This window comes from Herpailurus yagouaroundi, unplaced genomic scaffold (genome assembly GCF_014898765.1).
Source record: "Herpailurus yagouaroundi ecotype Mexico unplaced genomic scaffold, PumYag 201, whole genome shotgun sequence".
In the NCBI taxonomy this organism is placed as follows: domain Eukaryota; kingdom Metazoa; phylum Chordata; class Mammalia; order Carnivora; family Felidae; genus Herpailurus; species Herpailurus yagouaroundi.
The window spans coordinates 4,585,330-4,612,784 of record NW_024412432.1 but is presented as its reverse complement, the minus strand read 5'-3'; the positions used below and the strand labels follow the sequence as shown (position 1 = coordinate 4,612,784).

General features: G+C 46.0%; 2 protein-coding genes and 2 long non-coding RNA genes across 5 annotated transcripts in view; 2 read left to right on the top strand and 2 right to left on the bottom strand.

Annotated features, from left to right (window-relative positions):
• CUNH9orf153 (chromosome unknown C9orf153 homolog) overlaps nt 1-7,841 on the bottom strand; it is a 28,839-nt gene extending 20,998 nt beyond the window's left edge. Inside the window, exons 1-2 of one of the 2 annotated variants that reach the window (XM_040450272.1) lie at nt 7,642-7,841; nt 6,451-6,598 (exon numbers count right to left, since the gene is read on the bottom strand). The gene's annotated coding sequence lies outside the window, so the exon portion shown is untranslated. The remainder of the gene's footprint in view (nt 1-6,450; nt 6,599-7,641) is intronic. The other variant, XM_040450271.1, reaches the window with a different exon arrangement.
• A 5,387-nt stretch (nt 7,842-13,228) lies between these two features.
• On the top strand, nt 13,229-13,644 carry LOC121014205 (uncharacterized). The gene is made up of 2 exons (XR_005783108.1): nt 13,229-13,347; nt 13,398-13,644. It is a non-coding gene; the product is annotated as an uncharacterized LOC121014205 (long non-coding RNA).
• A 388-nt stretch (nt 13,645-14,032) lies between these two features.
• On the bottom strand, nt 14,033-27,455 carry ISCA1 (iron-sulfur cluster assembly 1). Its single transcript, XM_040450275.1, has 4 exons — nt 27,259-27,455; nt 19,460-19,513; nt 15,993-16,098; nt 14,033-14,320 (listed from the first exon to the last, which is right to left on the bottom strand). The coding sequence occupies exons 1-4, from the start codon at nt 27,337-27,339 to the stop codon at nt 14,172-14,174; spliced, it is 390 nt and encodes a 129-aa protein (XP_040306209.1). The 5' UTR covers nt 27,340-27,455; the 3' UTR covers nt 14,033-14,171.
• Nucleotides 16,880-17,393, top strand: LOC121014206 (uncharacterized). The gene is made up of 2 exons (XR_005783109.1): nt 16,880-16,984; nt 17,231-17,393. It is a non-coding gene; the product is annotated as an uncharacterized LOC121014206 (long non-coding RNA).

The following is a 27,455-nucleotide window of genomic DNA, read 5'->3' as shown; positions in this document are numbered from 1 at the left end:
CAAAAGTAAACATTAAAATAAATTAAAAAAAATAATAATCAGTCCTCACCCCACACGTCCTGCATTGTAACTACCGTCTCGTAGCAACTTCATGCTTTAAAATCTCTGAAAAGTGGGGTACGTTTTACAACCAGCAGGGGTCTCACGGTTGATGTTGGCCCAGTGGCCATCAACAACACTATCGTCATGGCCTGTACTCGCATGAAACTGGACATGGCTGTTGGTGTTGCTCGGTCTGATTTTGTTCAGGGCAACGACGTTGTTGAACGCCTGTTGTTCATTCACCTTAATCATATGCAATATGGTAGCACAGGCTGTGTTGAATCGACATTTGCAGTGTTTTTCTCAGTCTGCGCTGTCCAGTATGGTGGCCACTGGCTAAGCGTGGCCACTGAGCCCTTGATTTGTGACTAGTCCAAACGGAGACATGCGGTAGTAAGAAAAAAGAATCAAGATATGTCACTAAGGATTTGCATGCTGGTTATCTGCTGAAAACACACTACTTCAGACACACTGGGTTAAATGAAATGGTTAACATTATTTTTGCCTGTTTCTTTTACTTTTTTGAATGTGGCTAGTGGAGAACTTAAAATTACACAAGTGACTCACATTCTGCTTTTTTTTTGACCACGTTGATCTATAAAATAACACCAGTTTAGCAATGATCACAAGCAGGTACCAAATACAGCAGCAGATATATATAATAAAACTCAATGCCTAAATAGGCGAAAAGGGCTCAGTTTCTTTACTAGAGAGTAAATAATAGAAAAGGCAATAGAGAAGCACGTCAGCATTCAAATGGGAATGAATAATCATAGAGTTCCGTGTGCCCAAAACACGGACTAAGACAGAATGTCAGGAACAGCCCTCTGTCCCCGCTCACTGCCACCCTTCCCTTACCACACCCGGGGAGAACCACCCTCCTAAATTTAGTGTTTAGCATCCTCTTCCTTTTTTGCTTTTCGTTTTTTCTCTCCTCCGCCTCATTTTCTTACCTATATATGTCTCCCTACAGATCTCTCCTTCAACTTGCTTCCCTCTTTTTAAAATTTTAATTGCACGGGGAGGAGCCAAGATGGCGGAACAGCATGGGAGCTTTTTGCGTGTCTCATGTCCATGAAATACAGCCAGACCAAAACTAAACCATCCTGCACACCTAAAGTTTTCATTACAGTAAAATACACATAACAGAAAATTTACCAACACTACCATTTCTTTTTTTTTTAAGTTTATTTATTTTGAGGGTGGGGGAGGGGTAGAGGGAAGGAGAGAGAGAATCCCAAGGAGGCTCCGTGCCGTCAGCTCAGAGCCCGACGTGGGGCTCCATCTCACAAACTGTGAGATCGAATGGGGTGCTAAAAAGCTGGCAGGAAACTTTACTCTCCCTGATGGGGCTTGTAGGCTTTGGGTAGAGCATTTGGGGGAGGATCCCCTAATGCGATCATCTTTAGGCCTTTCCTGGGCTAGTAAGAGTCCACCCTCCCTGATCTGGAGGGTGTTAAAGTATCTCACTGTGACAGGATAAATCAGAGCTGCAGAGTGGGGGGAAGGAGGGGGGCTGGGAGGCCCTCGTATCAGGCACTTACTGCACATACGTTCACATAATCCCTTGTTTTGTTTGGGTGTCTGTTCCTTGTTTTACAGTGTGATGCTTGCACCCCCTGGTGGGCCTGGCCCCTCCCAAGTCTGCAGCCCCTGGATTAGCCTCTCCAGAGAGAAGTTCTTTAGATTACGGGCAGAGACATGAAGTGGGGGAAGGCATCTGAGGGTCCACCTTCTCAGAAACCGTCCTCTTGGCCCACCTTCCCCGTTGCCCTTAGTTCCAGGAAAGCCGGTGTCACCTGCAGTCGCATTCTGAGAATTCTGAAGCATAATAGGGCCGTCCGGTTCTTAGCCTGCCAAACCGTTAGCAACCCCTCATCCTTTTACCTTCCCACTTCCGAAATGTTTCTGATGTTAGCATCTCTCCAGATCTCATCTTTGGGCCATGTCTTTTTAAAAAACGTCCCAGTGTTGCTGTCCCATTCCGATGTGGAGGCACGGAATTACTTGGAGGTTTTAATCCGTCATCTTCACGGACACTTAGTGGTCTCACTCTGTCCCTGTTTCTTTACAGGGCAGGTGGGCACGCAGTGGTCACAACTTGATCATACGTGGCGTTCGCGGTATCCGTCCCAGTGACATGAAAACCAAGAGGAAGCTCCCTGGGAGTGAGACGGTATGGGGCGGGGGGGGGGGCATTCAGAGACGTGCCCTTCATTTCTGGAATGAAGCGCTCCTCCACTGCCCCTGAGGTAGGACGCCTGGGCATCTTTTTCTGCCTACAATCCGCCTCTCCAATGGCTCTTCACTGTATGTTCAGTAACGCAGAGCAAAGCACCACTGTGGCTTTCTTCCTCATGTGTATATACAACACATAACATCAACAGCTATAGACCAGCTCGCGTCTGCAACTGGAAATGTTTTTGTCATATTGCATATTATTAATAGCAGTACAATAAGGTCTTTTGATGGGGTGCCCAGCTGGCTCAGTTGGGAGAGTGTGTGACTCTTGATCTCAGGGTCATGAGTTCAAGCCCCACACTGGGTGTAGATTACTTAAGTAAATTAATTAATTAATTAATTAATACACTCTAAAAAAAAAGAAATAATAAATTCTCTGAAAAAAATAAGATCTTCTCACAGTCCATGGGTTTGGGCCCCACATCGGGCTCTGTGCTGACAGCTCAGAGCCTGAAGCCTGCTTTGGATTCTGTGTTTCCCTCTCTCTCTTCCCCTCCCCTGCTCACACTCTTTCTCTCTCTGTGTCAAAAAATGAATACATGTTAAAAGTAAAAATAAAATAAGATCTTTGGGGGTGCCTGGGTGGCTCAGTTGGTTAAGCGTCTGACTTCAGCTCAGGTCATGATCTCGTGGTTCATGAGTTTGAGCCCCGCATCTATTTTTGCTTCAATAAGTAAAACTTTTCAATAACAGGTTGGCCATTTTTGACTTTACTCTGTGTTCAGCAATTAATCATTTTGTCCTAGAGAGCAACTTTTTTACTTCTTCTGGAAAAGTCCCACCATCTTTGTCGAATAACTCAAAAGTTTCAGTGGTACCGTCTGACCAGGTTTTGTAACTTTGCTGGGGAAGACCTGGGCAAGTACGAGCTCTATCTAGTTAAATTCAGCTTTCAGATATTCATCGTGGCACCTCCTGTTAAGTTTTTAAGTAAGCGCTACATCCAACGTGGGGCTCGAACTCACGACCCCAAGACCCGGAGTCATATCTCCTATTGAGTTTCCATTTTTAACTTCTTTGTGTAAGAGCACACCTGCAGATTTGCTAGACCCGGTAAATCCTGACATCCTATATCCTTCTGGAGAGACAGTTACCTTGGGTATTCATAAGATTTTTCCGATTTGTAGGATATATAACACTGTTTCCATCACTATTTTATGCTTCAGTGAACACTTTTGGGCCACTAATCCTCTTGAAAAATGAAATCGAGTCAAATATAACCCAATCACAATAATAAAGATTGCAAATTTGATACCAGCCAATGGTATGAAAAATACACTAAACCACAGTGAACTTTGTCAACCGGATGTTACTTAAGATAATCGGATGCTGTCCTTATGGAAAATGCTCAACATTTTTTTAAAGTTTATTCATTTATTTTGAGAGACAGAGAGAGAGAGAGAGAGAGAGAATCCCAAACAGGCTCTGCACCGAGCCTGATGTGGGGCTCGAACCCACGAACTGTGAGATCATGACCTGATCCAAAACCAAGAGTCGAATGCTCAACTGACTGAGCCACCCAGGGACCCCAAATGCTCAACGTTTAAATGTGGAATGGTTGCAGAGGACAAAATAGGGTTTCTGTGAAGTCACTAACTACAATCTTTCGGTCCCAATTCAAGAAGTTTGACTACTATTGTGTTGTTGCTTTTTCTCTGAACCCCCCGGGTGCCTGTGGCCCACTGGAGAGATTACGGGGTTCCATGCTTTGGGTATGTTGGTCTAAGTGAGAAGAGGACCCCTTTGGGAAGCAGGTGAGAGCCCACAGGGAACCCAGGATTCGTCTGGGCTTCGTTAGCTCTTGCCTGATTTCTCACCAAAATGCCTAGGGGGCTTTTCCTGGCTGATTTCCCTGGATTCCTCAGCCTCAGAATCTGCCCGCCCATAGGATCCGCTTGCCCGGCTTAGCGGCCGGTGCAGATTAGGTTCTCCATCACTACATGCCGCCTGCTCAGGTTTTCAGATGAACTGCATAGAACACAATTGATTAGGGGGTATAATGTGCTATTATTGATTGTAACGCAATCAGAAATGGAAACATGGATCCATCAGATTCAGCACCTCAGACAGAGGAAAAGTCTGTGGCATTGACTAAGAGCAGATGAGGCAAGAACAATGCCTCAGGGAGCGCATCGTGGAAGGCTGCACGCACCACCCTGCGGCTGCTGATGTGCTGAGAGAGCTTATCAGTCTCGAGCAGAGACCAGACACGAAGGCCAGAGTGCTTTCTGATGTGTGGCTTTTATGGCAGTCCACAGCCTACTATTAAACATGATCTTTATTGGGGTGCCTGGCTGGCTCAGCCCAGAAGAGCACACGACTCCTGATCTCAGGGGTGTGAGTTTGAGCCCCACGCTGGGAGTATTTAAGTGTACTTACGATTACTTATATTAAAAAAATGACCTTTATCATTGAAATTCTGGTAGGAAAAATGAACGAAACTCAATTCTCCCTTTGAAGCAATTTTTGAAAACCTGAGTTTTCTTAGGAATGTAAAACTATTGTCTTATTTTGCTAATAAAACATGTCTATTGAATCACTCCATCGTGCACCTAAAATTAATATAACACTGTATGTTAGCTTTTTTGAAATTAAAAGTTTTAAAAATGTTCTTAAAAAAAGACTTCTAAATAATTGATAGACTTTTTTTTTAGAGCAGTTTCAGGTTTACAGAAAATTGGAAAGGAGAGCATTTCCCACCGTTATAGACAATTTTTCCTATGACTATCTTACATAGTGTGATGCATTACTCGTAACTGACAAACCGATACTGTTATCAACTAAGTCTTTAGTTTACATCGGGGTTGACTTTGTGTTGTATGTCCAATGGGTGCTGACCAACATATGACATGTATCCACCATCACACATCATACCATCATACAGAACAGTTTCAGTGCCCTAGAAATCCTGTGCTCCAACTTCTTACTTTCTATAAGCCACACCGGGTCACCCTTCCTAAAAGAGAATTCTGATCCCGACTTGTTCTCGCTCAAAACCCTCAGTGGCTCTGCCCTGGCCCACAGCGCACAGGACATCAGCCTCGTGCTTGGGGCTTCTCAGCCGAGCTGCGAACCATGACCATCTGTATCCCCATCACTTCCCTCTCGGGCGACTCTACTCCCCGTAGCGTATCTTCTGACGTTCCCCACACACGACCCTCACTCTCATCCGTGCCGGCTTATCTGCCCTCTGCATATGAAGGCCCTTCTCCTCACAGTTGCGGTGTCTTGTGAAAATCCATCTCTGGGAGCGTCTGGGTGGCTCAGTCGGTTGAGTGTCTGACTTTGGATCAGGTCACGATCTCACAGTTCGAGCTCCGTGTCAGGCTGGCTCTGCTGCCAGCTCAGAGCCTGGAACCTGCTTCGGATTCTGTCTAGGTCTCTCCTTGCCCCTCCCCAGCTTGCACACTGTCTTCCTACCTCCCAGATATAAACAAACATTTAAAAATAAGTAAACATGAAAGAAAACAAACATCTCTGGAGCTGCCCCTCTGACATTCTCTGTTCCCTCATGTCCTCTCTTGCTCCTCTGAGCCTCCTGGACAGGGCTCCTGTGCCCCCTCAATGGCATTTATTGGCCTCAGTACTCCGTATACACATATGTAAAATGGGCGTGGTAAGTAGGGCACCAGCCACCTAGAGCTGTGTGAGGACTCAACCCCTGAACTCCTGCAGAGTGCCAGCCAGGAGGCCAGCCCCTAGGACGTGTTCTTACAAGCGCCGGCTGCCTAATCACGGCCACTGCCACCAGCCGCTACTGCTGTGCTCTTCCTCCTCCCACCACCTCCCCCCTCCCACAGGGCCAGCTCCCGGAGGCACGTCTTTGTGTCCTCCGTGGTACAAGGCATGATTATAGCAAGGGCTCCATAGACGCTTAGCAACGGAACGGCTGGGGCTCTGTGGTCACACGCGGAAGGCAAGCCTGAAACAAGGCAACGAGACAGCCCCGCGTGGTAAGAGGGGGAATCCTCAGTGCACTCCCCCAATGGACCAGCCCCCATCCCCCCTGGGCCTGTTAGAAAGGACGTGGTGCTGAGCATCTCGTGGTGCCGGCAGGTCATGGTTTCCTGTGGCACAAGCTCTCGGGGAAGGGGACGTGGGGGCAGCTCAGGTGCCTCAGGAGTGGCCAGTGGAGGATGCCAGTACTTTTAGAAGCGGGAATCGTACCTGGTGTAGCCTCCAGGGAAGATCTCTGCTTGTTTCCGGTTTGCTTGGTGAGGGCGGCAGCACTTGACCTACAGGATGGAATCCCAAAAAGGAGCCAGATTCCCAAAGACAGAAACCAGAGGAGAGGGACACCGTTCTGCTCGGCAATCTAGAGGAGGAGGAACAGAGTTCCTTGGGGGTTCCTGGGGGCCACACCCATCTCTGCACCTACAACCATTTCTACTCCCTTTGATACTGAAGAGCTGTGCATCGGCAGTGGGGCTCACTTCCCCACCTCTCCCCCAGGGACCTGACGAACACGGAGCGGGGTCCTAGGCTGGTCTGGAAGCACTGGCTGAGTCACCAGCCTTGGCTCTGTCTGCTGTCCACAATGCCAGTGTACTTGTGGGTGCCCTCAGCACCCACGAAATGGGTACATACCCATGAGATGTAAGGTAGCATGTACAGAAGGTTAGAACGAAGGCCTCAGGTGGATAGCAGCTGGGGTAGGAGAAGGCGGGATGGGTTGGGACAGTACAACTCCACCCAAAGGGATTGCCGTTAGGCTGATGCTTACTGTCCTGTGGACAGTCCCCAGGGAAGGGTGCCTGCTCAGGGCCTCCATTCGTTGGATGGACAGTGGCCTTAGTGGCGGCCTTGAGGATGGACAGGCCTGTCCTGGAACCCAGTTTGAGGAGTTCGGGTATTTCCACCATTCAGTTTGGGCCCATGAGAGACAGCTTGTCCACAAAAGCTGGCTCCAGAAAAGGGAGAGGAAGCTCACTACCATTTTTTGGCCTCCTCCTCCTCCTCCTCTTTCAGACTCATCTCTACTCTCAAGGCTGGATTTGGGGACAGGGGGAAGGGGCTATGGGTGTAGTGAGAACAGAGTCCAGTCAGGGCTAGGAGTCAGTGGCAACATGGTGGCGAGGGAAGAAGGCAGAGAAATCCACCAAGAGGGCAAGGCTAAGAGGGAAGGCCCGAAGGAAGAGATGGACTGTTGAGGCGCAGTCATGAACTGCCGGAAGGTCGGTTTCCCAGCTCTGATTTGTCGACACGAGCCCAGCTTCACATCTCTCAGCTCTAGCCTCTGCTTTCTCTCTCCCTACCGCCCACTTCCCCCCACATCTCCTGGCCAAGCCCAGGCTGGCCGAACGTTCACTTCTCTGTTCTCTCATTATGCCCCAGGAGTAGGTCAATCACAGCACTTACCACTTGCTTTACAGTTATGTTTATGTGGCCATCTTGTTTACGAATCTGCAGGGCTGGGTCTCATTCATCTGGTAGCCCCATGGGCTAGCCTGGCATCTGCTAACGCTTAGTGTGAAGGAATAACTCACTGTCCATTGTGACATACGGACGTCCTCAAGGTCACATAAACAGCTGCATGACACCAAAGGCCAGGGGGTTATTTTCCTTCATGAGGGTGATAGGTGGAAGGTGGAGGATGGAAAGACATTTTAAAAAGTGAACATGTGCCATGAAACGCTAAAAAATGAACGAGCTGAATTGTGATTTTCTAATCAGTCAAGTTTTTCCTTCTATAGATACGGACAAGATGCAAAGGAGAAATCGAGGCAGTTAATAGGACACAGCGTCCTACGTCCGCCTACACAGTCTGGCCGCAAGTGGATTGGGGCTGCATTAGAAAGAAAGGAAGGAGTAGGAGATCTGTTGCAGCACCAAATGGTTTCGCTGGACTTCGTCCTGACAAGAGCTACATATTTCAAGTCCTATCTATTGAACTTCCTTTGTAATACCTGATGTTTCTGCCCAGACTCCTCATGATGAATTTCGTCTGGGTCAGCCTAGTGCACAATCTTTTGATGCTTTTCTTAAACTGCCCTCAATTGTCCATAAATAACCATCAGCAGACACATCATCAAAGGAGTTTCACAGCGGACAAACTAAAGACTCCATCCGCGGTGGGTTAAAGAGCAACCGTGAGAACTGTTGAGGCCACGTCTCCTTGCTAATGAAGATCAAAACTGTTACCTCCGGACCAGACACAAAAGGACAAATACTGCAGGATCCCACTGCTCTGAGGCACCTAGACAAATCAGAGACGGGAAGTAGAATGCTGGTTACTAGGGACGGGAGGTGGCGAGGAACGAACAGTTAGTGTTTAATGGGGGCAGAGTTTCAGTTGGGAAGATGAGAAAGTTCTAGAGATGGATGGTGGTGATGGCTGTGCGGCACTATGAAGGTTCTTACGGCCGCTGAAACGCACACTTAAAAGTAGTGGTTAAGTGGTAAATTTTGTCCCGTGCACACTTCCCACAAGACACATTTCCTGAGAAAGGCAATGCCCTGTGCCACCTTTTGTGGTCGTTCAGAGAAAAGAAGGGCCATGCAAGGTGTCCCCTTCCTTGTAGGTCTCCCCGAGATGTCAAACCCAGCCTATTTGAGGACTCTGGTTCCAGAATATTAGGATCAAAACGATTCATGGACCACCCAGGTCGCCTGGTTGTGCCCGCGCAGTGGGGACTGAGCGGGGACCCAGCTACTGAATGGAAACGGGGCTGGACATCCTCGAGACGGTTTTAGGATTTCACTGAAAGGAACCAGACAGGTCTTATAAAAACTGGTGGGTAAGCTGTTCTGTCATCTCAGGCTGGCCACGGGGCTCTCTCATGCTGATCAAAGACCCTGAACACCACGGTGGGCGGTAAAAACTACAGGTACAAATGATCACTTAATACAACCAAGTACCCCTGGAGACATTTTAAAACCTTGCTACTCAAAGGTGGTCTGCAGAGCAACAGCATGGGCTTCACCTGACCCTTGGCTCAACGTGCAGAAGCCCAGTCCCCTAGACCTTGGGGATCGACAAGATACCCATTTATTTACACTTTGAAGCTTGAGAAGGACTGCTTGAAGACCTGACTCCACAGAGAATAACCATGTACTTTAAAGTTTATTTATTTTTCTTAATAATCTCTACACCCAACCCGGGGAGGGAGGGGGCTTGAACTCACGACCCTGAGATCAAGAGTTGCATGCTCTTCCGACTGAGCCAGCCAGGTGCCCCTAACATGTACTTTATAGTGAATAGCTGGGAACTATGTACTTATGGAAGTAAATCTGTGATGCAGTCCACTAGGGCTATCAAAGAAACAGGGTTTTGTGCTAGGGGGCCATCGCTGGTGCAGAGTCCTTGCCCTGGGGAAGGTTGCATTTTGTGCCACTGAGAACCCCAGCCTTTACTGAGGATTTTGGGGGATAGCAAGGGAGGCAGATTTCACACATCCCACCAGGACTCACCCCTGGCAAGGGCTCCACATTGCAAAGGAGGGAGAGGGTAGGTACGCCGCCAGCCTGGCTTTCCCGTTGACCTGACCCTCCACCCTCTAAGCCCGTGGGGGTTCAGCTCGTCAGTCAAGAAACCTCTCTCTACACGGGAGTTCTCTTCATAGCTAATCAGCTACAAAGAGAATATAATTTGTTATTATATCTGTAGTTCTTTTCAATCAAGCTGTTGTGGTCATGTAAAGAGATACAGTAAATTGCCCCCAGATTTTAATGTGGGGCAGTAACTCCCTAATTATATGAAAACTCTTTCCCCGCACTCTTGCCTTGACTGATAACCATGGGTAAAAGGGACCAGAACCACTAAGTACTGAGTGTCATCTCTAATCTGGATCCTGTTTATGTGCAGTTAGCTCATCCAACTTCCCCCAATTCTGAGACTGTTCTACAGATAGGGCAACAGGCTCAAGAGAAATCACCTAAACTGTGCCGGGTCAACAGGTCACAAAGTGACAGAGCCCACGATTTAAACCCAGATGTATCTGACCCCCAGAGCTCTAGCTCTGACATCCCACGAACTTGCGGACTGAGCCCCAGCCATCAGGCTGGCTGCATTTATATTTACTCGAGTTGACGCAGTCTCGTGGGCCAGGTCACGTCTGCTCTGAGGCCCAAACTGGACACTTATAAAAAGCTTTGTAGGCCACAAGGGTCTTACAGCTCTTCAATGGCATGGGAATGACCAGGCAGCTTAACATCACAGGCTTTTGCACTTCCTGATTTCTCAGGCATCAAAACGAGACAAGAAAGGCTCTTTTTAAAAGGGATTTCCTGAGGAATGAAACCTGGGAAGTCCTGCAAATCTTAGGGACTTCTGATCTTGTAGGGATTTTTCCAACCCCTCCCCACTTTCCTCTTTGTCAACAAGAAAATCATTCTTGTGGGTAGGAGACAGGGCAGGGACAGGGACACTCTGCAGCAGAACACCGCTGCAGCCCCCGTCTCCTGAAATTCTTCTGGGGCACGTCCGCCACTGGAGTGGGCTCCTAAGAGTGCTCTTCTGATTAAGAAACCATCCCGCATGAAGCTCCTGCCGCGGCAGCTGACGTCCTCCGTGTCACACAGGCACTACCAGGTGACCTCTCACCGGACGCCAGGGTTTGGTGACGCTTGGCTGAAGCGAGAAAGAACATGACGCAGCCGTAGGCGAGCCATTTTGCCAAAGAGGATTACGACGTGCCTGTCGCGAAGTGAACACCAAAGAAATGACAAAGCTCCTACTTTTCAAGAAAACATTTCAGTACTGTGCAAGAGACCAAAACCAAAACACCTGGTAAAGCGTTGCCAGTGTGATCGGCCATGGGCCACAGCGCCACGGCCCTGTTGAGGTTGGTCTGTTCGACGGGAGTCCTGCTGACGGCAGCTCCGAAGGCTCACCCCAGTGAGCCTCAGGTTTGGGGGTTCAGCGGCACTTCCCCGTCTTCCTCCCCTCCCAGCCCCCGACTTCTAAACGCAGAGGTTTTGACGGCTCCCAGCACCTACAGCAGCTAGAGAAAGCCGCAACATGCTGTCCCATCTACTGTCCCTTCTGTCCCTCACAGCATCCTGAGTGCCTAGCTTCCTGCAGGTTTTCAGTTCTCTTTAGTTTTGTCCATGTCTTCCCTTTTCCCCAAATCTCTCAGGGGTTTTAAAAGCTCAAGGTGTCACAGCTTTTAAGTTAGCCTCTTAGAAGTGAACCATCTTGGGGGTGCCTGGGTGGCTCAGTCGGTTAAGCGTCCGACTTCAGCCAGGTCACGATCTCGCGGTCCGTCAGTTCAAGCCCCGCGTCAGGCTCTGGGCTGATGGCTCAGAGCCTGGAGCCTGTTTCCGATTCTGTGTCTCCCTCTCTCTCTGCCCCTCCCCCGTTCATGCTCTCTCTCTCTCTCTGTCTCAAAAATAAACGTTAAAAAAAAAAAAAAGTGAACCATCTCGGTTCTCACTACACATGGCACAGCCCAACTGCTAGCAGCACGGGCGGGTCACTGTGACCTGGCCACTTCCTGTGGGACTCAGGTCAACTATTTTATTCATCCTGAGCTCTTAATTTCTCATCTAGGAGAGGACAACAGTCAACCTACTTCACTAGCTTGTTGTGAAGATGATACTGGAACAGCTCCTGGCACGGAGCAAGTCTGTGTCACATTTTACCTATCACGACACTTACCCTACTCTCTTCATTGGTGTCTCATTTGTCCATTCTTTTTTTTTTTTTTTTAATTTTTTTTTTCAACGTTTATTTATTTTTGCGACAGAGAGAGACAGAGCATGAATGGGGGAGGGGCAGAGAGAGAGGGAGACACAGAATCGGAAACAGGCTCCAGGCTCTGAGCCATCAGCCCAGAGCCTGACGCGGGGCTCGAACTCCCGGACCGCGAGATCGTGACCTGGCTCAAGTCGGACGCTTAACCGACTGCGCCACCCAGGCGCCCCTCATTTGTCCATTCTAAGATGGCCGAGGTCAGGGACTGTCTCCGGTCATCTGTGAAACCTCAGGGCTTGGACAGCAGGTGCTTCCAAAGATGCCTGAGGTGAACGGCTGAGAACCTTTCTGGAGGTGAACATAAAGCCTGGATGACGGATGTGGGAAAAGCATCGCAGGTAGGGACAAGGACACAGGGGGCTGTACGAAGGAGTCCGTGTGGGAGGGAGGAAGGGAAGCGGGGAGGAGACAAGGCTGAAGAAAGGCGATGCTCAGGTTTCTGGGGCCAAGAGCGATCCCAAAGGCTCTGTCTGTCAGAGGGCCAAATGGAGAACGACGCCAGAAGACTGGACACAAATGCATCGGGTGGGGAGAATTCCCGTTAGCGACGAGACTGGTTAGAAAAACGCAGCCATTACAGCTACAGCAACAGCTACAGCTATTATTCCCAAACCCTTCTTCCTTACAAAGAAAAGGCAATCTTACGATCACACAGAGGCCACGTTCTTTTTTATTGACAATTCATTCTCTACACACGTACAGTATTGCACAAATGACAGGTGGACCGACAAGTGTATTAACGATACGAACTCGCAAGCACCTACAGAGCCACCGCGCTAGGTTTTGGTGCATTCCGTGCCGGGTACTTCAGTAAACAGGACGGACAGAAGTGTGACAGCTACCTCATGAGAACCGGCTTTCAAAAAAAGCGTATGTGTTGTAGAACAGTATGTCAAACCCAGGAAAATCACTAAATGACAAAAGGAACACCGTCAAAGAAAAGGTGGTAGTGACAATGTTAGGTTAAGAATTTCACTGAACTTGAGATTCAGAAAACGTACACGTACTGGGAATCTGAAGAAAAGACCCTCATGTTCAGCCCTCATGAAGACCCTCAACATTCGAGAAGGATATTTCTGGGGTGCTACAGTGTCCTCTCTACTGTAGAAAACATGTCTCATAGTTCTAAAGAAACAAGACGGTAATTCACATGACTGGGTTTTAAAATAAGATTCTTCTCACTCAAAATAAAATAAACTAAATAACGATCTTTGTCAAATTACAAGAAAATCCTATCAGAATGCCAACCAGATAGAGAAGCCAGTCCACACGCCGACCGTTGCTGCCTGCCTCAGACTGTGGAGCCGGCGTGTCCCCTACACAGAAGGGGACACGAGAGTGGTCCCAGCTCCGCTGCTACAGAGCCTACGGTGTGAGGGTGGACAGAAGTCCTTCAGCTTCCCCGGGGGTTGCACCCCAGGTACAGAACTGAGGGGTGGACTGGATGGCTTTTTAGACACCTTTCAACCAAAAGGATCTAAGCTAGCTTGAGACTCCACCGTGGAGGGGACACCGAGGGTGGCAAAAGAAATGGATTAAAAATGGTGGGTTAAGTAATTCTTACCTTTAGATGACACTGCTTGGAACCTCTCTGCACTGCAGTGCAAGGAAACCTTTGCTCGATACTTTCGTCTGCCAGCTGCTGCTAAGGGGTAAAGCAAATGAGGCATCTGACAATGAAATTTGGGACAAAAATGTAGAAACGCTGTACCAAGTTTGGGTAGAAAAAACAGTGCACTCCCGCGTCCCGCCAGCAGTCAGGATCTTCCGCCTCTGAACTTTAAGAGCCATCAATCTGGTTGGTAAATGCACATTCGCACCACTCAGTGGAGATCTATGCAGTGCACGTGTATCAAGTACATTTCCTGAAATCCTCCCAGGAAGGCGGCTTTCATGAAACTGGTTCTAATAAAAAGGATGAAGACAAGGAAGTGCAGGATAGGGTTTTTTTTCTTTACAGATCAGGAAAATGACTCAAAGAGAGTAATGGCTTCTCATTTTCTGCCCTTTAAAAATAATACAAATATCACTTCTTTAGGAATCTAATACACTGGCTTCACTTTCAAAATGCATCATTTTATTTTCCTCATAAGGCAGTCATACATTATAACCTTTCAGCACGCGACAGTCACATCATTTCTTCAGTAAGCCCTAGGACTTCCATGAGTGTTCCCGGAGCTCACAGCCAGAGCAGTCAAATATTAAAGCTTTCTCCACAGCCACACGTTCCTTTGATGTTTGGGTTATTGAAAACAAACTCACTGGATAACTTATCTTCAACATAGTCCATTTCTGTTCCTAAAAGTGTCAGTTGTGCTTTCTTCTCGATGAACACTCTGACTCCTGGCGGGAGAAGAAAACAAGTGTCACATAAATAAAACCTGCAGAGTAACCACTCACAAAAGTCAAACAGGAAGCTTCTGGATCAGTCCCACTATTTCCTTTAAGGGATTTAGTGCTCAGTTTCCTGTCTGTCCCTTCTCTTCCACCCAATAACCTAAGTCAAACACAATGACACTGGCTAGACTGTTGTGTATCAGCAAATCCCATGACAATTCTATGCAAAACTAGAATTTGCTTTGCACTTCACTCCTTTTTCAAATATGCAATATGAAGGAAATGAGTATATTCTCGGTGAGACTTCTGTAAAGACAAAGTCCGGAAAATGTGTGAGAACTCTGCAACGACGTCTGTACACATGACACAATGGCAAGCCTAGAGGCACACAAGGACTGTGATACACTGGGCTGGTTTCATAAGACCAGCCAGTGCGCCGCAGCCGTTTTGTGCTGCTTAGGGACCGGAAAACTGGTAACAACCTAACTCCCTAGTAATTACGCAGGTAGAAGTTGGTATCTTCGTAAATATAATCAGCTTAAGAAAGCTTTCCAGGGTGCCTGGGTGGCTCAGTGGTTAAGCATCCGACTTTAGTTCAGGTCATGATCTCGCAGTTCATGAAAACAAGACCACATCAGGCTCTGTGCTGACAGCTCAGAGCCTGGGACCTGCTTTGGATTCTGTGTCTCCCTCTCTCTCTGCCCCTCTCCTGCTTGCACGCTCTAAGGTAAATAAACATTCAAAAAAAATTTTTTTAAAAACCCAAAACTTAAAAAAATAATAAAATAAAAAAGAGAAAGCTTTCCTCCTTATAAGAAACTTAGTAATTACTCATATATAAACTACACATAATTATTAGAACTCCTCTTCTTAAAAATGAAAACATTTAAGATATTTAATGTATTGATCTAAAAAACAACACACTGGGGCACCTGGGTGGCTCAGTCGGTTACGTTTGACTCTTGATTTTGACTCAGGTCATGATCCCAGGGTGGTGGGATCGAGCCCTGTGTTGGGCATGAAGCCTGCTTAAGATTCTGTCTCTCCCCCCTCCCCCACTCGCTCTTTCTCTAAAATAAAAGAAAAAATAAAAACTACCTATTAACAAAAATAGGTAGTTTTTTGTTTTCAATAGGTTTTATCAGATTCTTGGGTTGGGGCAGGAGGCAGGACAAAATTAAAGCACTGACATTTTAAATAAAAATGAAAAATACAGATTCCTCAAAAGCACGAGATGACATTAATTATTTGGTACAGACGTCAAACTGCTGCTTCACACACGATGCGTGGTTCAGTATGAAGTTTAATCATTTTAAAACCTTTCTGCACACAGTGATTATTTTTTGTAACTGAAATAAACACACAAATGATAATCGGTCAGTTACTAAGAGCACAGCCTCTGGAGTGAATCTGATTAGGTTCAACTTTTCACGAGGCCACTTAATTAGCGGAGAGACCTGAAGCCAGCTATGTAACCTCTCCATGCCTCAGTTTCTTCATCTGTAAAATGGGGCACGACATGGTACCATTCTCTCAGCTGCTGTGTATGAATCACTTAATACACGAAAGGCCATCAAACCAGATACACTGAGCACCACATACGCCATTCCTACTATCATCTTTACTCTTCTTGCTGTTCAAGGTTAAAGATTTGACGCCAAGTTTGCTTAAAACTCACCGTCTTGAACAACTTCTTCATCAGAATCTCCTTTTGTCTTTGTATATTCTAGAGTATAAGAAAGGCCATTACAACCCCTGGTTCGGACACCAACTTTCAGACCTACCTGAAAAAGCATTGTAAATAAAACTTAAGTTTTAAAGTAGTACATATTAAACAATTACATTCATAAAAACCCTGGCTGGTTGACCCTGTATGTTTCTTTGTAAGCTCAAAGACAAATATTAGATTTCTCGCTATAAAATGTCCCTTTAGGAAGTGGAAGGGGGAACATGCACTTAAAAAATTTAACTATTTAACAAACATCACTGCAACACTAGTGGGGATCCTAAAATAAAAAAACAATTATGTGCAAAGAAAACAGTACGGAGGGGTCAAAACTCCAAAAAGCCAGTCACTATCACTCTACAAAAGAGATCTCCTACGGTTTTCCCATTTTTCTTCCAGTCCTCGTCATATATGCATACACTCGAAACACAGGTTTTATTACAGCAGGAATAAAAGTCTTATTGTCTGCTTTGTTTCTGCCACGTAAGACGTCATCTTTCCGTGTCATCAGCCTTCACAACTATCATTTGCATGTAATGCCTCAGTAATCCACTGTACCACAGTAAGCTGTGCCCCACCCGGGGCGTGCACTCACCACCCCTCGATCAAGAGTCACATGCTCTACTGACCGAGCCAGCCGGGTGCCTCTTAAAGAAGAGTTTTAATTCTAAACATGAAGAATTTTTTTTTTTAAAGGGAAAAGAAAAGTATCTGATGGCAGAGACGGCTACCTACAAATTCTCGATGGTTTGTGCTCCACCTCACTGCAGGAGATGCTCTCAGGAAGTTTCTGTGTGGCTAGGTTCACCGAGGCTCACAGGCTGTCACCTGGCAATCACCCTGCCTCTACACGGGGCCTTAACTCTAAGGCAGACCTAGGTACACATTCTCGAGTACCAGAAATCAGAAGATTGCAGCCAACACAGACGTAAGAAGCTTAAAAGGTGACCAGGGGCGCCTGGGTGGCGCAGTCGGTTAAGCGTCCAACTTCAGCCAGGTCACGATCTCGCGGTCTGTGAGTTCGAGCCCTGCGTCAGGCTCTGGGCTGATGGCTCAGAGCCTGGAGCCTGTTTCCGATTCTGTGTCTCCCTCTCTCTCTGCCCCTCCCCCGTTCATGCTCTGTCTCTCTCTGTCCCAAAAATAAATAAACGTTGAAAGAAAAAAATTTAAAAAAAATAAATAAATAAAAGGTGACCAAACCGCACTTTTAAAATACCAATGTCTATCTTAATGTGACTGCCTAACAACACCTACCAAATGCCTACTCTTGGATCCTATCTGCTTTTTCATTGAAGTGTATGGTAAAACTATCACCATACAAAGGAGGATTTCAGCCAGTAGACCCTGATTCTCTCAAAAGCAGCGATGTGCACTTGCTTCAGGAAAACAGGGAGTAGGAAAGACGTGTGGCAAAGAGGGGGGCTTACAATGTTGGGGTGCCTGGGAGTCTGGACAGCTGAAGCATTCAGACAGCAGAGTGTGTCCTTATACCCTTACACAACACGGAGACAGAACTGTGCTCTTATTCACTTTCAGAGTGAGAGCTGACAGAACACGGGAGGGAGTGTCCCGTACTGGGCACCATCAATAAACCGTCTAGCTCAAATTCGGAGGCACATGTCCTAAGTATGGGTTTAAGCTAGCTTTTATCTTTGTCAATAAGAGGCCTCCAGCAAGCAGGAAGTCCTACTACTAGGAACGAATACAGACGCTTACAGAATAAATGAAAATACAGCTGTAGGTACCTGGAGCCTGGAAAAGGGATTGCCTGTGCCCTCAGCGACTCCAACGAAGTATGTGTTCCATCCTTTTCACGTCACTATGAACAAACATTCCTCAAATCTACACAGCTAAGTTCGTGGTCCATTTGGTCATCGATCTATCAATGGAGCTGGAATACTGATATATGTATGCAGTGATTCTTAGGAGGACCGTCTAGAACTTCATGCAATTGTAAGGTAGATCGCACAACAGAAGCTAGAAACCACTCTGTAGTCTAATTACTCAATATTAATAGTCTAGTACTTGGATGTGATTTATGGTACTCCACAGGCAATTAACAATGCACTAAGATGAAGGTGAGGCACACACCCCCTACTGCACAATTCTGCGTCTAGGACAGGCTATGTAGGTGGACTACACAATGCTTACAGGCTTAGCCCTCTAAGCAATGGGCCTGGCACGCTACAGACACGAAATGTTTGCTGCATGATGGTTGTGGCAGCACTGGATGTAAACAACCCCAAAGACCGTTAGTATGGGCGGTTGGCTAAATAAATAAAACCTGTTCGATAAAACACACTAATAGATGCAACCATTAAAAAGAATGAGGTGGGTCTTCCTGTAATGACACAGAAAGCATGTCGAGCTATTATTATTAAGGACAAAAAGTCAAGTGTAACCACAGCATGTATGGAATGCTTTTATCTAAGTACGAAGAGATAGACACACAAACAAGCACAGGCATAGTCTAGGTCAGTAGTCCCCATCAGGGAATCATTATTGGTTGTTACAACTAAGGAGTGGGGCAGTGCCACAGGTACCTATGTGCAGAGGCCCAGGATACTACAGAACATCCTGCATTCCACCTCCAACAAAAAATTATCTGGCCCAAAACATCAACTGTGCAGAGACTGAGAAACCCTGGTGTAGACAGATTAAAAATGTACAGATTGTGTTGGGAAGGACAATGGGAGGTAGCCCCTTAGAAGGATGAATGACAATCAAGAGTCTGGGGTCACAAAACGATGTCTTCTCCATTTAATACCTTGTTATGAAATAATTTTGTTTTTTTTAAAAACCTTGAGTGTACCTTTACTCTTTTTTTTCAACATACTTAATTTTATTTTTTTAAATTTACATCCAAATTAGTTAGCATATAGTACAACAAGGATTTCAGTAGATTCCTTAGTGCCCCTTACCCATTTAGCCCATCCCCCCTCCCACAACCCCTCTAGTCACCCTCTGTTTGTTCTCCATATTTATGAGTCTCTTCTGCTTTGTCCCCCTCCTTGTTTTTATACTATTTTTGTTTCCCTTCCCTTCACCTATTTTGTCTCTTAAAGTCCTCATATGAGTAAAGTCATATGATATATTTGTCTTTCTTTGACTAATTTCACTTAGCATAATACCCTCCAGTTCCATCCATGTAGTTGCAAATGGCAAGATTTCATTCTTTCTGATTGCCGAGTAATACTCCATTGTATATATATACCACATCTTCTAATCCATTCATCTGTCGATGGACATTTGGGCTCTCTCCATAATTTGGCTATTGTTGATAGTGCTGGAGTGTAGCTTTACTCTTTAAATAAAAGTCCGTAACCAATGAAAACATACTGTTTATCACAAGATAAATTCATTGTGAAAACAGGACTTCAATTTTTTTAGTAAATATTCAACTGATTGGTTTTACTTACGTGTTCAGGCTTATCTTTAAGAAGCTGTTTTATCTTGTTTACTGCTGAAGGTGTCTGAAAAAAGAACAAGTTATTAAGTTTTTAGCTGCAAAACTTGCTTTTTAAAAAAATTTTTTTTTATTAAATTTTTTTTTTTCAACGTTTATTTATTTTTGGGACAGAGAGAGACAGAGCATGAACGGGCGAGGGGCAGAGAGAGAGGGAGACACAGAATCGGAAGCAGGCTCCAGGCTCTGAGCCATCAGCCCAGAGCCCGATGCGGGGCTCGAACTCACGGACCGTGAGATCGTGACCTGGCTGAAGTCGGACGCTTAACCGACTGCGCCACCCAGGCGCCCCTAAAAAAATTTTTTTTTTAACGTTTTTTATTTATTTTTGAGACAGAGAGAGACAGAGCATGAACGGGGGAGGGGCAGAGAGAGAGGGAGACACAGAATCGGAAACAGGCTCCAGGCTCTGAGCCATCAGCCCAGAGCCCGACGCGGGGCTCGAACCCACGGACCGCGAGATTGTGACCTGAGCTGAAGTCGGGCGCCCAACCGACTGAGCCACTCAGGCACCCCAAAACTTTCTTTTTTTAAAGCCTTATAGTTCCCTAGCTTTGAGACTATTCAAGTCTATCTTCAGCAAACTCATGTGACAAATTTATATTCCACTCTTGCCCAAGTACTTTATGGCTTTTATAAACAAACATATGAACTCTCAATACAAAGCATTTTATTTTTATTAAAAAAAATTTTTTTTAATGTTTATTTTTGCCAGAGAGACAAAGCGTGAGTGGGAGGGGCAGAGAGAGGAAGACACAGAATCCAAAGGAGGCTCCAGGGTCTGCGCTGTCAGCACACAGCCCGATGTAGGGCTTGAACTCATGAGCTGTGAGATCATGACCTGAGCCGAAGTCAGGCACTTAACCGACTGAGCCACCCAGGAGACTCTATTTTGATTTTTAAAATACCTTCTAGCAACATCTTTTGAGTCTTGCTCCCCCCCCCCCCCATCAAGGTCAGCTCCCTGTCATTAGCGCTGGTACTCTCTACTTACATCACAAATGTAATTTTTCCAAGGAGCATCTATTTTGTGCTGCTACTACATGCTCAGCACAAGTACAATTCCCAACACAGAGATCAGGTGCTCAACAGTCAATGAATGACTCAAGGAATCACTGGGGAAGCCTATCTTCAGGCGGTTTTTCTGTTGATTATTATTAACTCTATTGCTTTTTTTTGCTTACCCCTAATCTATGTCAAACTCGTCAAAATGCATACAGGAAACAGTGATACCAGCATCAACCCAGGGTGTGCCTCGGTACAGTCCTGCCACATGGTCCCACAGATACTAAATGTGGCTTAAAACAACATCTCAGGATATCCGGACAAACAGAAATAAGCTGGTCAACTACAGAAGCAAGCACAGGGAGGCATTTTTCAGGAGTAATGCTGTTTAATCTAGCCCATTTGTCCTCAAGATGGATCAGCATCACCAACCCCGCTTTCTCGGGAAGTGTAATTTTCCAAATTTACCAAACTGGTACTCTTGGATCCTCTCTGCTTTTTCGCGGTGCTGTCAGGGACAAAGTCTGTTCCAGGGCATTCCTGCTCCACTTCTTGGCTGTGTCCCAGCCTGTGACTTGGCTTAAATGGGGAGAAGAGACCCTCCTCCTCAGGATTAAATAAACGAGCTCACGAAGTACACTCCGAGCAGTGCCAGGCACAAAGAGCTCAATATAAACCAGCCCTTATCACAATGAAGAGAGTATATTAGTGAAGACATCATGTCCTTCCTACTTTGTTTTATTAGCTCCTCAGCTGGCAACACTGTGCTGGTCCTCCAGTTTTTTGTACTGGCATCTTACTGGTTTGTGAAATCCCAGTGGACATTATGACCTATGACTCAGAAGCAACTGTAGCCAAAACTCAAGCCCGTGCTGAGGGAACAGACCCAAAGGATGGCCCCAAAGCGTGCTCTTCTGGCCTGCCTGGAGGGGGCTCAGCCAGGTAAGGATGTTGAAGCAGAGTCTGGACCCAATTTAGAAAGGCCACGAAACCAATTTAGAAAATTGAGACTAGTATTTTTTAAAAACACAAACTAGGGGCGCCTGGGTGGCTCAGTTGGTTAAGCATCTGACTTTAGCTAAGGTCATGATCTCACAGCTCCTGAGTTTGAGCCCTGTGTTGAGCTCTCTGCTGTCAGGGCAAAGCCCAATTCAAAAGAAAAAAAAAAAGGTAAAAAAAAAAAAAAATCACCACCAGTCAGTGGTCTATTAAAAAGCCTTTTCCCACAATTCTACCAGAATAGGAGCCAAGCGGTGTGACAAAAGCAGACAACAGGGAACAGTACGCATGGGGAAGAAGGAAATGGAAAAGAGAATTTTGTGGTTTTTTTTCTCTTGATATTATGGCATATCAACCTCAAACAGTTACAGAAATATTTCTGAAAAGATGTTTAAAAACGCTCATTTGTCCTTCTCAACAACTGCCAGTAAAAACTAGCTTCCGTAATTTTCATGGTCATACTTCCCACATTGAGTCCTGAATCTAACTACTGTCCTTAATCTAACTACTGTCAAAGAGCAAAGGATTTCCAATAAGTGAAAAAACAAACAGACAAACAAAACCCCAGGCATGGCCATGGAAAAATATCCATTTCAAGTATAACTTGCCCTGTGATGCTGGGAAGTCAAAGATGAGGAGGGTTCACCACTCATCCCTCCATGACCGAAACAAAGCAGACAGGGTATCAACACTACTCTGTCAGCAGCCCCTTGTGGTTTTTATCTCCAAGTGATGATTAAATCACCTAACTTGGCTTTCCAAAATGATGTATTTTCTTCTTTTCTCAACTCTTAGTAGGAAACACTTAGACACAGTAAGTAAAAACAATTCTTGGAGTGGTCTCCCTATCCCAAAGCGGCTGACTTCACGCCTTGTACTGTTAAGGGAAAAGTAACTGGTGTGCCTAGGAAATGTCATTTAGGAGCCAAACCAAGTCTTAATGTTCCTGTGTCAGAGGCCAAAACCAAACATACTCCATTGGGAGGAGTGTTATTAATGATGGAAACCCAGCTGAGTACTTATTTAAGGGAAAGATATGATCTTACAACTTGCTGAGAAATTTGATTTTCAGAACAAGTCAGAATGACTAACAGGGAACATATGGCACTTAAAAAAAATGCTAGCTCTTAAAGGTACTTTCTGTATCTTGGGGCCAGGCAGAAGCTGAGGATCACGCTGGGTTGTCTATTTGCATACACTAGCACCTCTGCAAGAAGTAAACTCAATCTGGCAAACAGTGCGAGAACTTCAGCTAAACAACACGCTCCAGGCCTGGTAGCCTTCCAATTTCCAAGCACTACCCCCAAACAACTAAGACACCTATACTTTTCCAAGGAAAGTATAATATACCTTAATTTAGGTATAATTAAGGACTTATTCCCCTGAGATTTGACCAATGAATTAAAATTTAAGATTCCAGGGGCGTGTGGGTGGCTCAGTCGGTTGAGCAACCGACTTCGGCTCAGGTCATGATCTCACGGTTCATGGGTTTGAGCCCCACATCAGGCTCTGTGCTTAACACTTGCTCAGAGCCTGGAGCCTGCTTCCGATTCCATGTCTCCTTCTCTCTCTGCCCCTCCCCCGCTCACACTCTGTCTCACTCTGTCTCTCAAAAATAAATAAATGTAAAAAAAAAAAAAATTAAGATTCCTGGGACGCCTGTGTGGCTTGGTCAGTTAAGTGTCTGACTTCGGATCAGGTCATGATCTCCTAGTTGTGGTTCGTGAGTTCGAGCCCTGCATCGTCTCTGCACTGACAGTGTGGAGTCTGCCTAGGATTCTCTCTCTCTGCCCCTCTCTCCCCTCAAAATAAATAAATAAACTTAAAACAAAATTAAGATTCTTGAAACTTGATTAACTACAAAGACAGTTTTTAATCTACTCATATGTATATCACAGAACAAGACAAAAGGCCCTTAAAAAAAAGATTTCAGCCTGTTTTTGTAGCAGAAACTTTTCATTTGCAACACTGTATTTCCTTAATTCCTCATGCAATTTTAGTATTTTGCTGTTCAAGAAAACAAAATTAAAACCAGAGCTAACTCCAGGATTACGTATACTAAACACGCGTCAACAACTACAACCTATTTTAATTTCATTATAAATACGGCATTTTAATGTTTAGAAGATGGTAACTAGCAGCCTATGAACAAGTCACAGTATATTTTAACTCGTTCTTTAACAGCTAGGGGTGGCATTATAGTGTTTTCCCTTTTGTCTTTTCCTATTCATCTCTGTGTATTATGTAGCCCACATTTTAAAAGTTTAACATGTCTCTCATTTAATACATGGTAATAAACACGTTATTAACGATTTACTAAGTACGTTCCAGGTGCTTAATGGTTTACATGCATCATCTTATTCTCACAATTCTGTGATTTAGGTATTAAAGATTAAATAATTTGCACAGAGACAGTAAGTTAAAGAACGAAGAGTTATGACTCCCAAACTTAAAAAAAAAAAAAAAAGGTATTATTTACAGTGACCACACCAACTGAATGTACTCACCAACTCCATCTACTCTAATTTAACCAATCTCTCATTGTTACACATTTAGGCTACTCCCAATGGTTTCTTGGAGAATACCCTTAAATGGCCTAAATACAGAAATCTTACTGCTTGGTCACTGTTCCAAAGGACTTCTGGTACTTGTCCTTCAACGAATTAACAGCTCCTTACTGGGACTCTAGTATCACATTGTTCCCTAGCCCTTCTCAACCAGGTGCCACCGGAAAGTTAAGTCTTAAGGCACCCACTGAACATAATGAATTAACTTCTCTGTGCTCATGAAAAATGATGCTGGCTATGTACCATTATTCTCTTACAGCTTTGCTTGAGCTTTATGCACAGCTATAGGTACACCCCTCATCCTAAATTATGGTTACATTAATTCTGATTTGTAGAATGATGGAAATAAAAGCCTCTGCCAGCAGGGCAGTGTTAAATCTTCAAGTTCTTTTGTCATTTTTCACTCTGCCTCCTACAAACTCAATTTCAACTGTCAGTTCCTGGATATGTAGAGTAGGGACAGCATCCTCTTTGGATGTGCCTCTGAAGATGTCCAAAGGTACTCACTTTCATGCGATGGGGTGGAGTCTTAAAACACTCAATCAAGGAACCATCTCTGGTTTGCACCAAAGTGTTTAGGACAGCCTATCAACAGATGAGGCCTTTTGTTCCAGCAACCCACCAATCCTCTCCTGGATTAACATCAGTTAATGTAGATAATTTGGAAGCATGGAACCATGTTTTCATTTCATCAATTCCTTTTCCTAGCCTTTTGATGACCTCTGGTAGGCTGCACAGGCACAGCACTTTAACAAGTTTGCGCCATGTCAAATTCCTGATGTGAAGTTTATACATCTAGGTAGCGCTGATCGCTTCCTCCTTTTACTGAAATCTCTAGTTTCATTTGCTTTCATCCACATTCACTCATTAGCCCTTTGATCACCTCCTTGCTTCTGCACTTGACTTAAAATATTTGCAAGGGACTTAAAATATCTGCTGGGACTTAAAATATTTTTTGCAAAAACACTAGAAAACTAACAAACAGCAATACATGCATGCCATAATGTCTGGAGACTAGGGAACATATGCTAGAATTAAAAGGACTGCATCAGGTGGAAAGCAGCAAGGACCTTTGTCTTTAGCACCAGCTAAGATCACAGGGAAAGAAACTTAAAAAGTCACCCAGACAGTTAAACAGGCTAAGTTCAGACAATGGACTTTGGCAAGTTAATCAGAACACTTGATCAGATGCCAACAATAGAGCCCTGCTGAAATAAGACATGACACGGTAAGGAGCTGTTACAATTCTGTTAGCAGAATTAGCCTGGTAAGTGGTAACAGGTAATGAAGCAGGAGAAAGTAAGTGTAGACAGCTCAGGTCTGAGAACGTATACTGTCATTATTCCTAGTAATTCCTAAGGGTGGCCAAGGCCTGGCCCACAACTGTGTCCCTGGAGGGTGGGAAACTGTGTAACACATTCATTTCTTATACTGAAACAAAGGAGGTCTTAAACGTCAGCTGAATGACAAGGAGCAAGAGGGAATGACTTAGAGATTTTGAACGAGCAAGTAATGATATGCTAAATGATGGACTTCTCTTTCTGGCTCTACCATTACCAGTGGTAGAATTCTTTTCAATTCTGAGTACTATGTTTTTTGTTTTTTTAATGTTTATTTATTTTGAGAGAGAGACAGAGTGTGAGCAGGGGAGGGGCAGAGACAGAGGGAGACACAGAATCCGAAGCAGGCTTCAAGCTCTGAGCTGTCAGCACAGAGCCCAATGCGGGGCTCAAACCCACCAGCCACTGACATCATGACCTGAAGTCGGAGGCTTAACCAACGGAGCCACCCAGGTGCCCCAATTCCGAGTACTTGTGAACTGAGACCGAAAGACACAAAGTATGACTCGTGTCTTCTAGTATGACTTGTTGTGATTTCAAGACTTTGGAAAATTCTAAGCTCTGATAATGTTATCTTCCAGACATGAAAACAGGCGGGTGGTACAGAAAATAGTAATACAGAATAATCGGGATAACCTCTGTACAGGCTGAAAACAACGAACCATTATAAAAGTGAATTCTCCTGCCTCATCACAACTTTCTTCTGTTTTGCTACAACCTGTTTTCTGGCAACAGGCTTTCTTATAGCATTAGCTTGAATGGAATCTAGGATTCCTATAGAGAATCTACTTTCCCACTCTCTAGGTGGTGAATGCTTGCACAAAGGCTTCTCCTTCATCTCTTGATGGGTGTGTGAGAAGTTATGCTGATCATAGGCTTTCCTATAAAATTCAACTCTTTCAAAATGGCAAACAGAAGTGACTGCTTAACGGACATGGGAGTTTTCTCGGGGTGAAATGTTTTGGAACGAGATACAGGTGATGGTTGCACAACACTTGGTACTAAATGCCACTGAATTGTACCTTTTAAAGTGGTTAATGTTATGTTATGTGAGTTTTCCCTAGGCTAAAAAGAAAAAAAAAAAAAAAACAAAACAACTGCACAGTGCACCAGGGATCCCGTATATGCAAGGTAAGCCCTGCGGTGAGCATCTGCGGTATGGACTCTGGGGCCCTCCGAGTGTGTTTGACCTTTCACCTAGAAAACGCTCACCCAGGGTAGAGATTTTTATCCTTCTTTGTCCTTTGTGAGAGCCGACCGCGGCGGAGGCCTGCTGGAGGCACACAGGGTGTTTCAAAAAGCCTCCCCTCCCCGACCCCAGGAAGAAACCCTTTGTGCGCTGCAGCCTTGATCTCGGCGAGGGGTGGGCTTTGTTGGAGCTGCACTCTCACGTCGCTCGCCGCGCTCGCCCGGACGTCCCCCGGCGAGCTACCGCTCCCCCGGCGAGCTACCGCCCTCCCGGCGCACCTCGAGGGCAGGGGTCGCGCCTCCCTCCCCCAAACTCCCCGGAGTGCCGGGCGCCGAGCTCTGAAAGGCCCGCGACGCACGCACAGTCGCGCCCCTGGGCTCGCGGCGGGCTGCCCCGGCCGGCCGGGGACTCGCGCACACGCGGCGTCCCCCAACCTCCGCATGCGGCGGCGCGCGGCCTGCTGGGAAACGTAGTTCCGGGGGCGCCAGGCTCCCGTGGAGCAGCCCCGCCCGGGCTTGTTTATCTCTCCAGCCGGGGTGAGGCGGGCAAGGCGGCGACGCGGCGGCCGCCCGGAGCCCTGCTGCCGTGACCTCCTCGAGAGGGCGGAGGTGAACCAATGTCACCCGCCCGACCAAGCGCCCCGGCCACTCACCAGGGTGAGGGCGGCCCGAGTGGGCTGCAGCTTCCTCTTGCTCACAGCCCGGACAGTGGCCCGGACTAACGAAGCCGACATCCTCGCCGTCCCGGCGCCCCGGTGCCTTGGGCCGGAACTCGGCCACCTCAGCCTCTCTCCATGGACACAGCTGCCGCATTGACGCCACAAGCTCCGGCGCACGGCGCCCCAGGCCC

Bases quoted from the DNA above. Each gene is read 5' to 3' on its own strand.
- ISCA1 (XM_040450275.1), bottom strand. From the start codon at position 27,339: ATGTCGGCTTCGTTAGTCCGGGCCACTGTCCGGGCTGTGAGCAAGAGG. The intron at 19,514-27,258 runs GTGAGTGGCCGG...TTCTTTTTTCAG, and splicing joins CTCGGGCCGCCCTCACCCTG to ACACCTTCAGCAGTAAACAA. The intron at 14,321-15,992 runs GTGAGTTTTAAG...TTCTCCCGCCAG, and splicing joins TGAAGAAGTTGTTCAAGACG to GAGTCAGAGTGTTCATCGAG.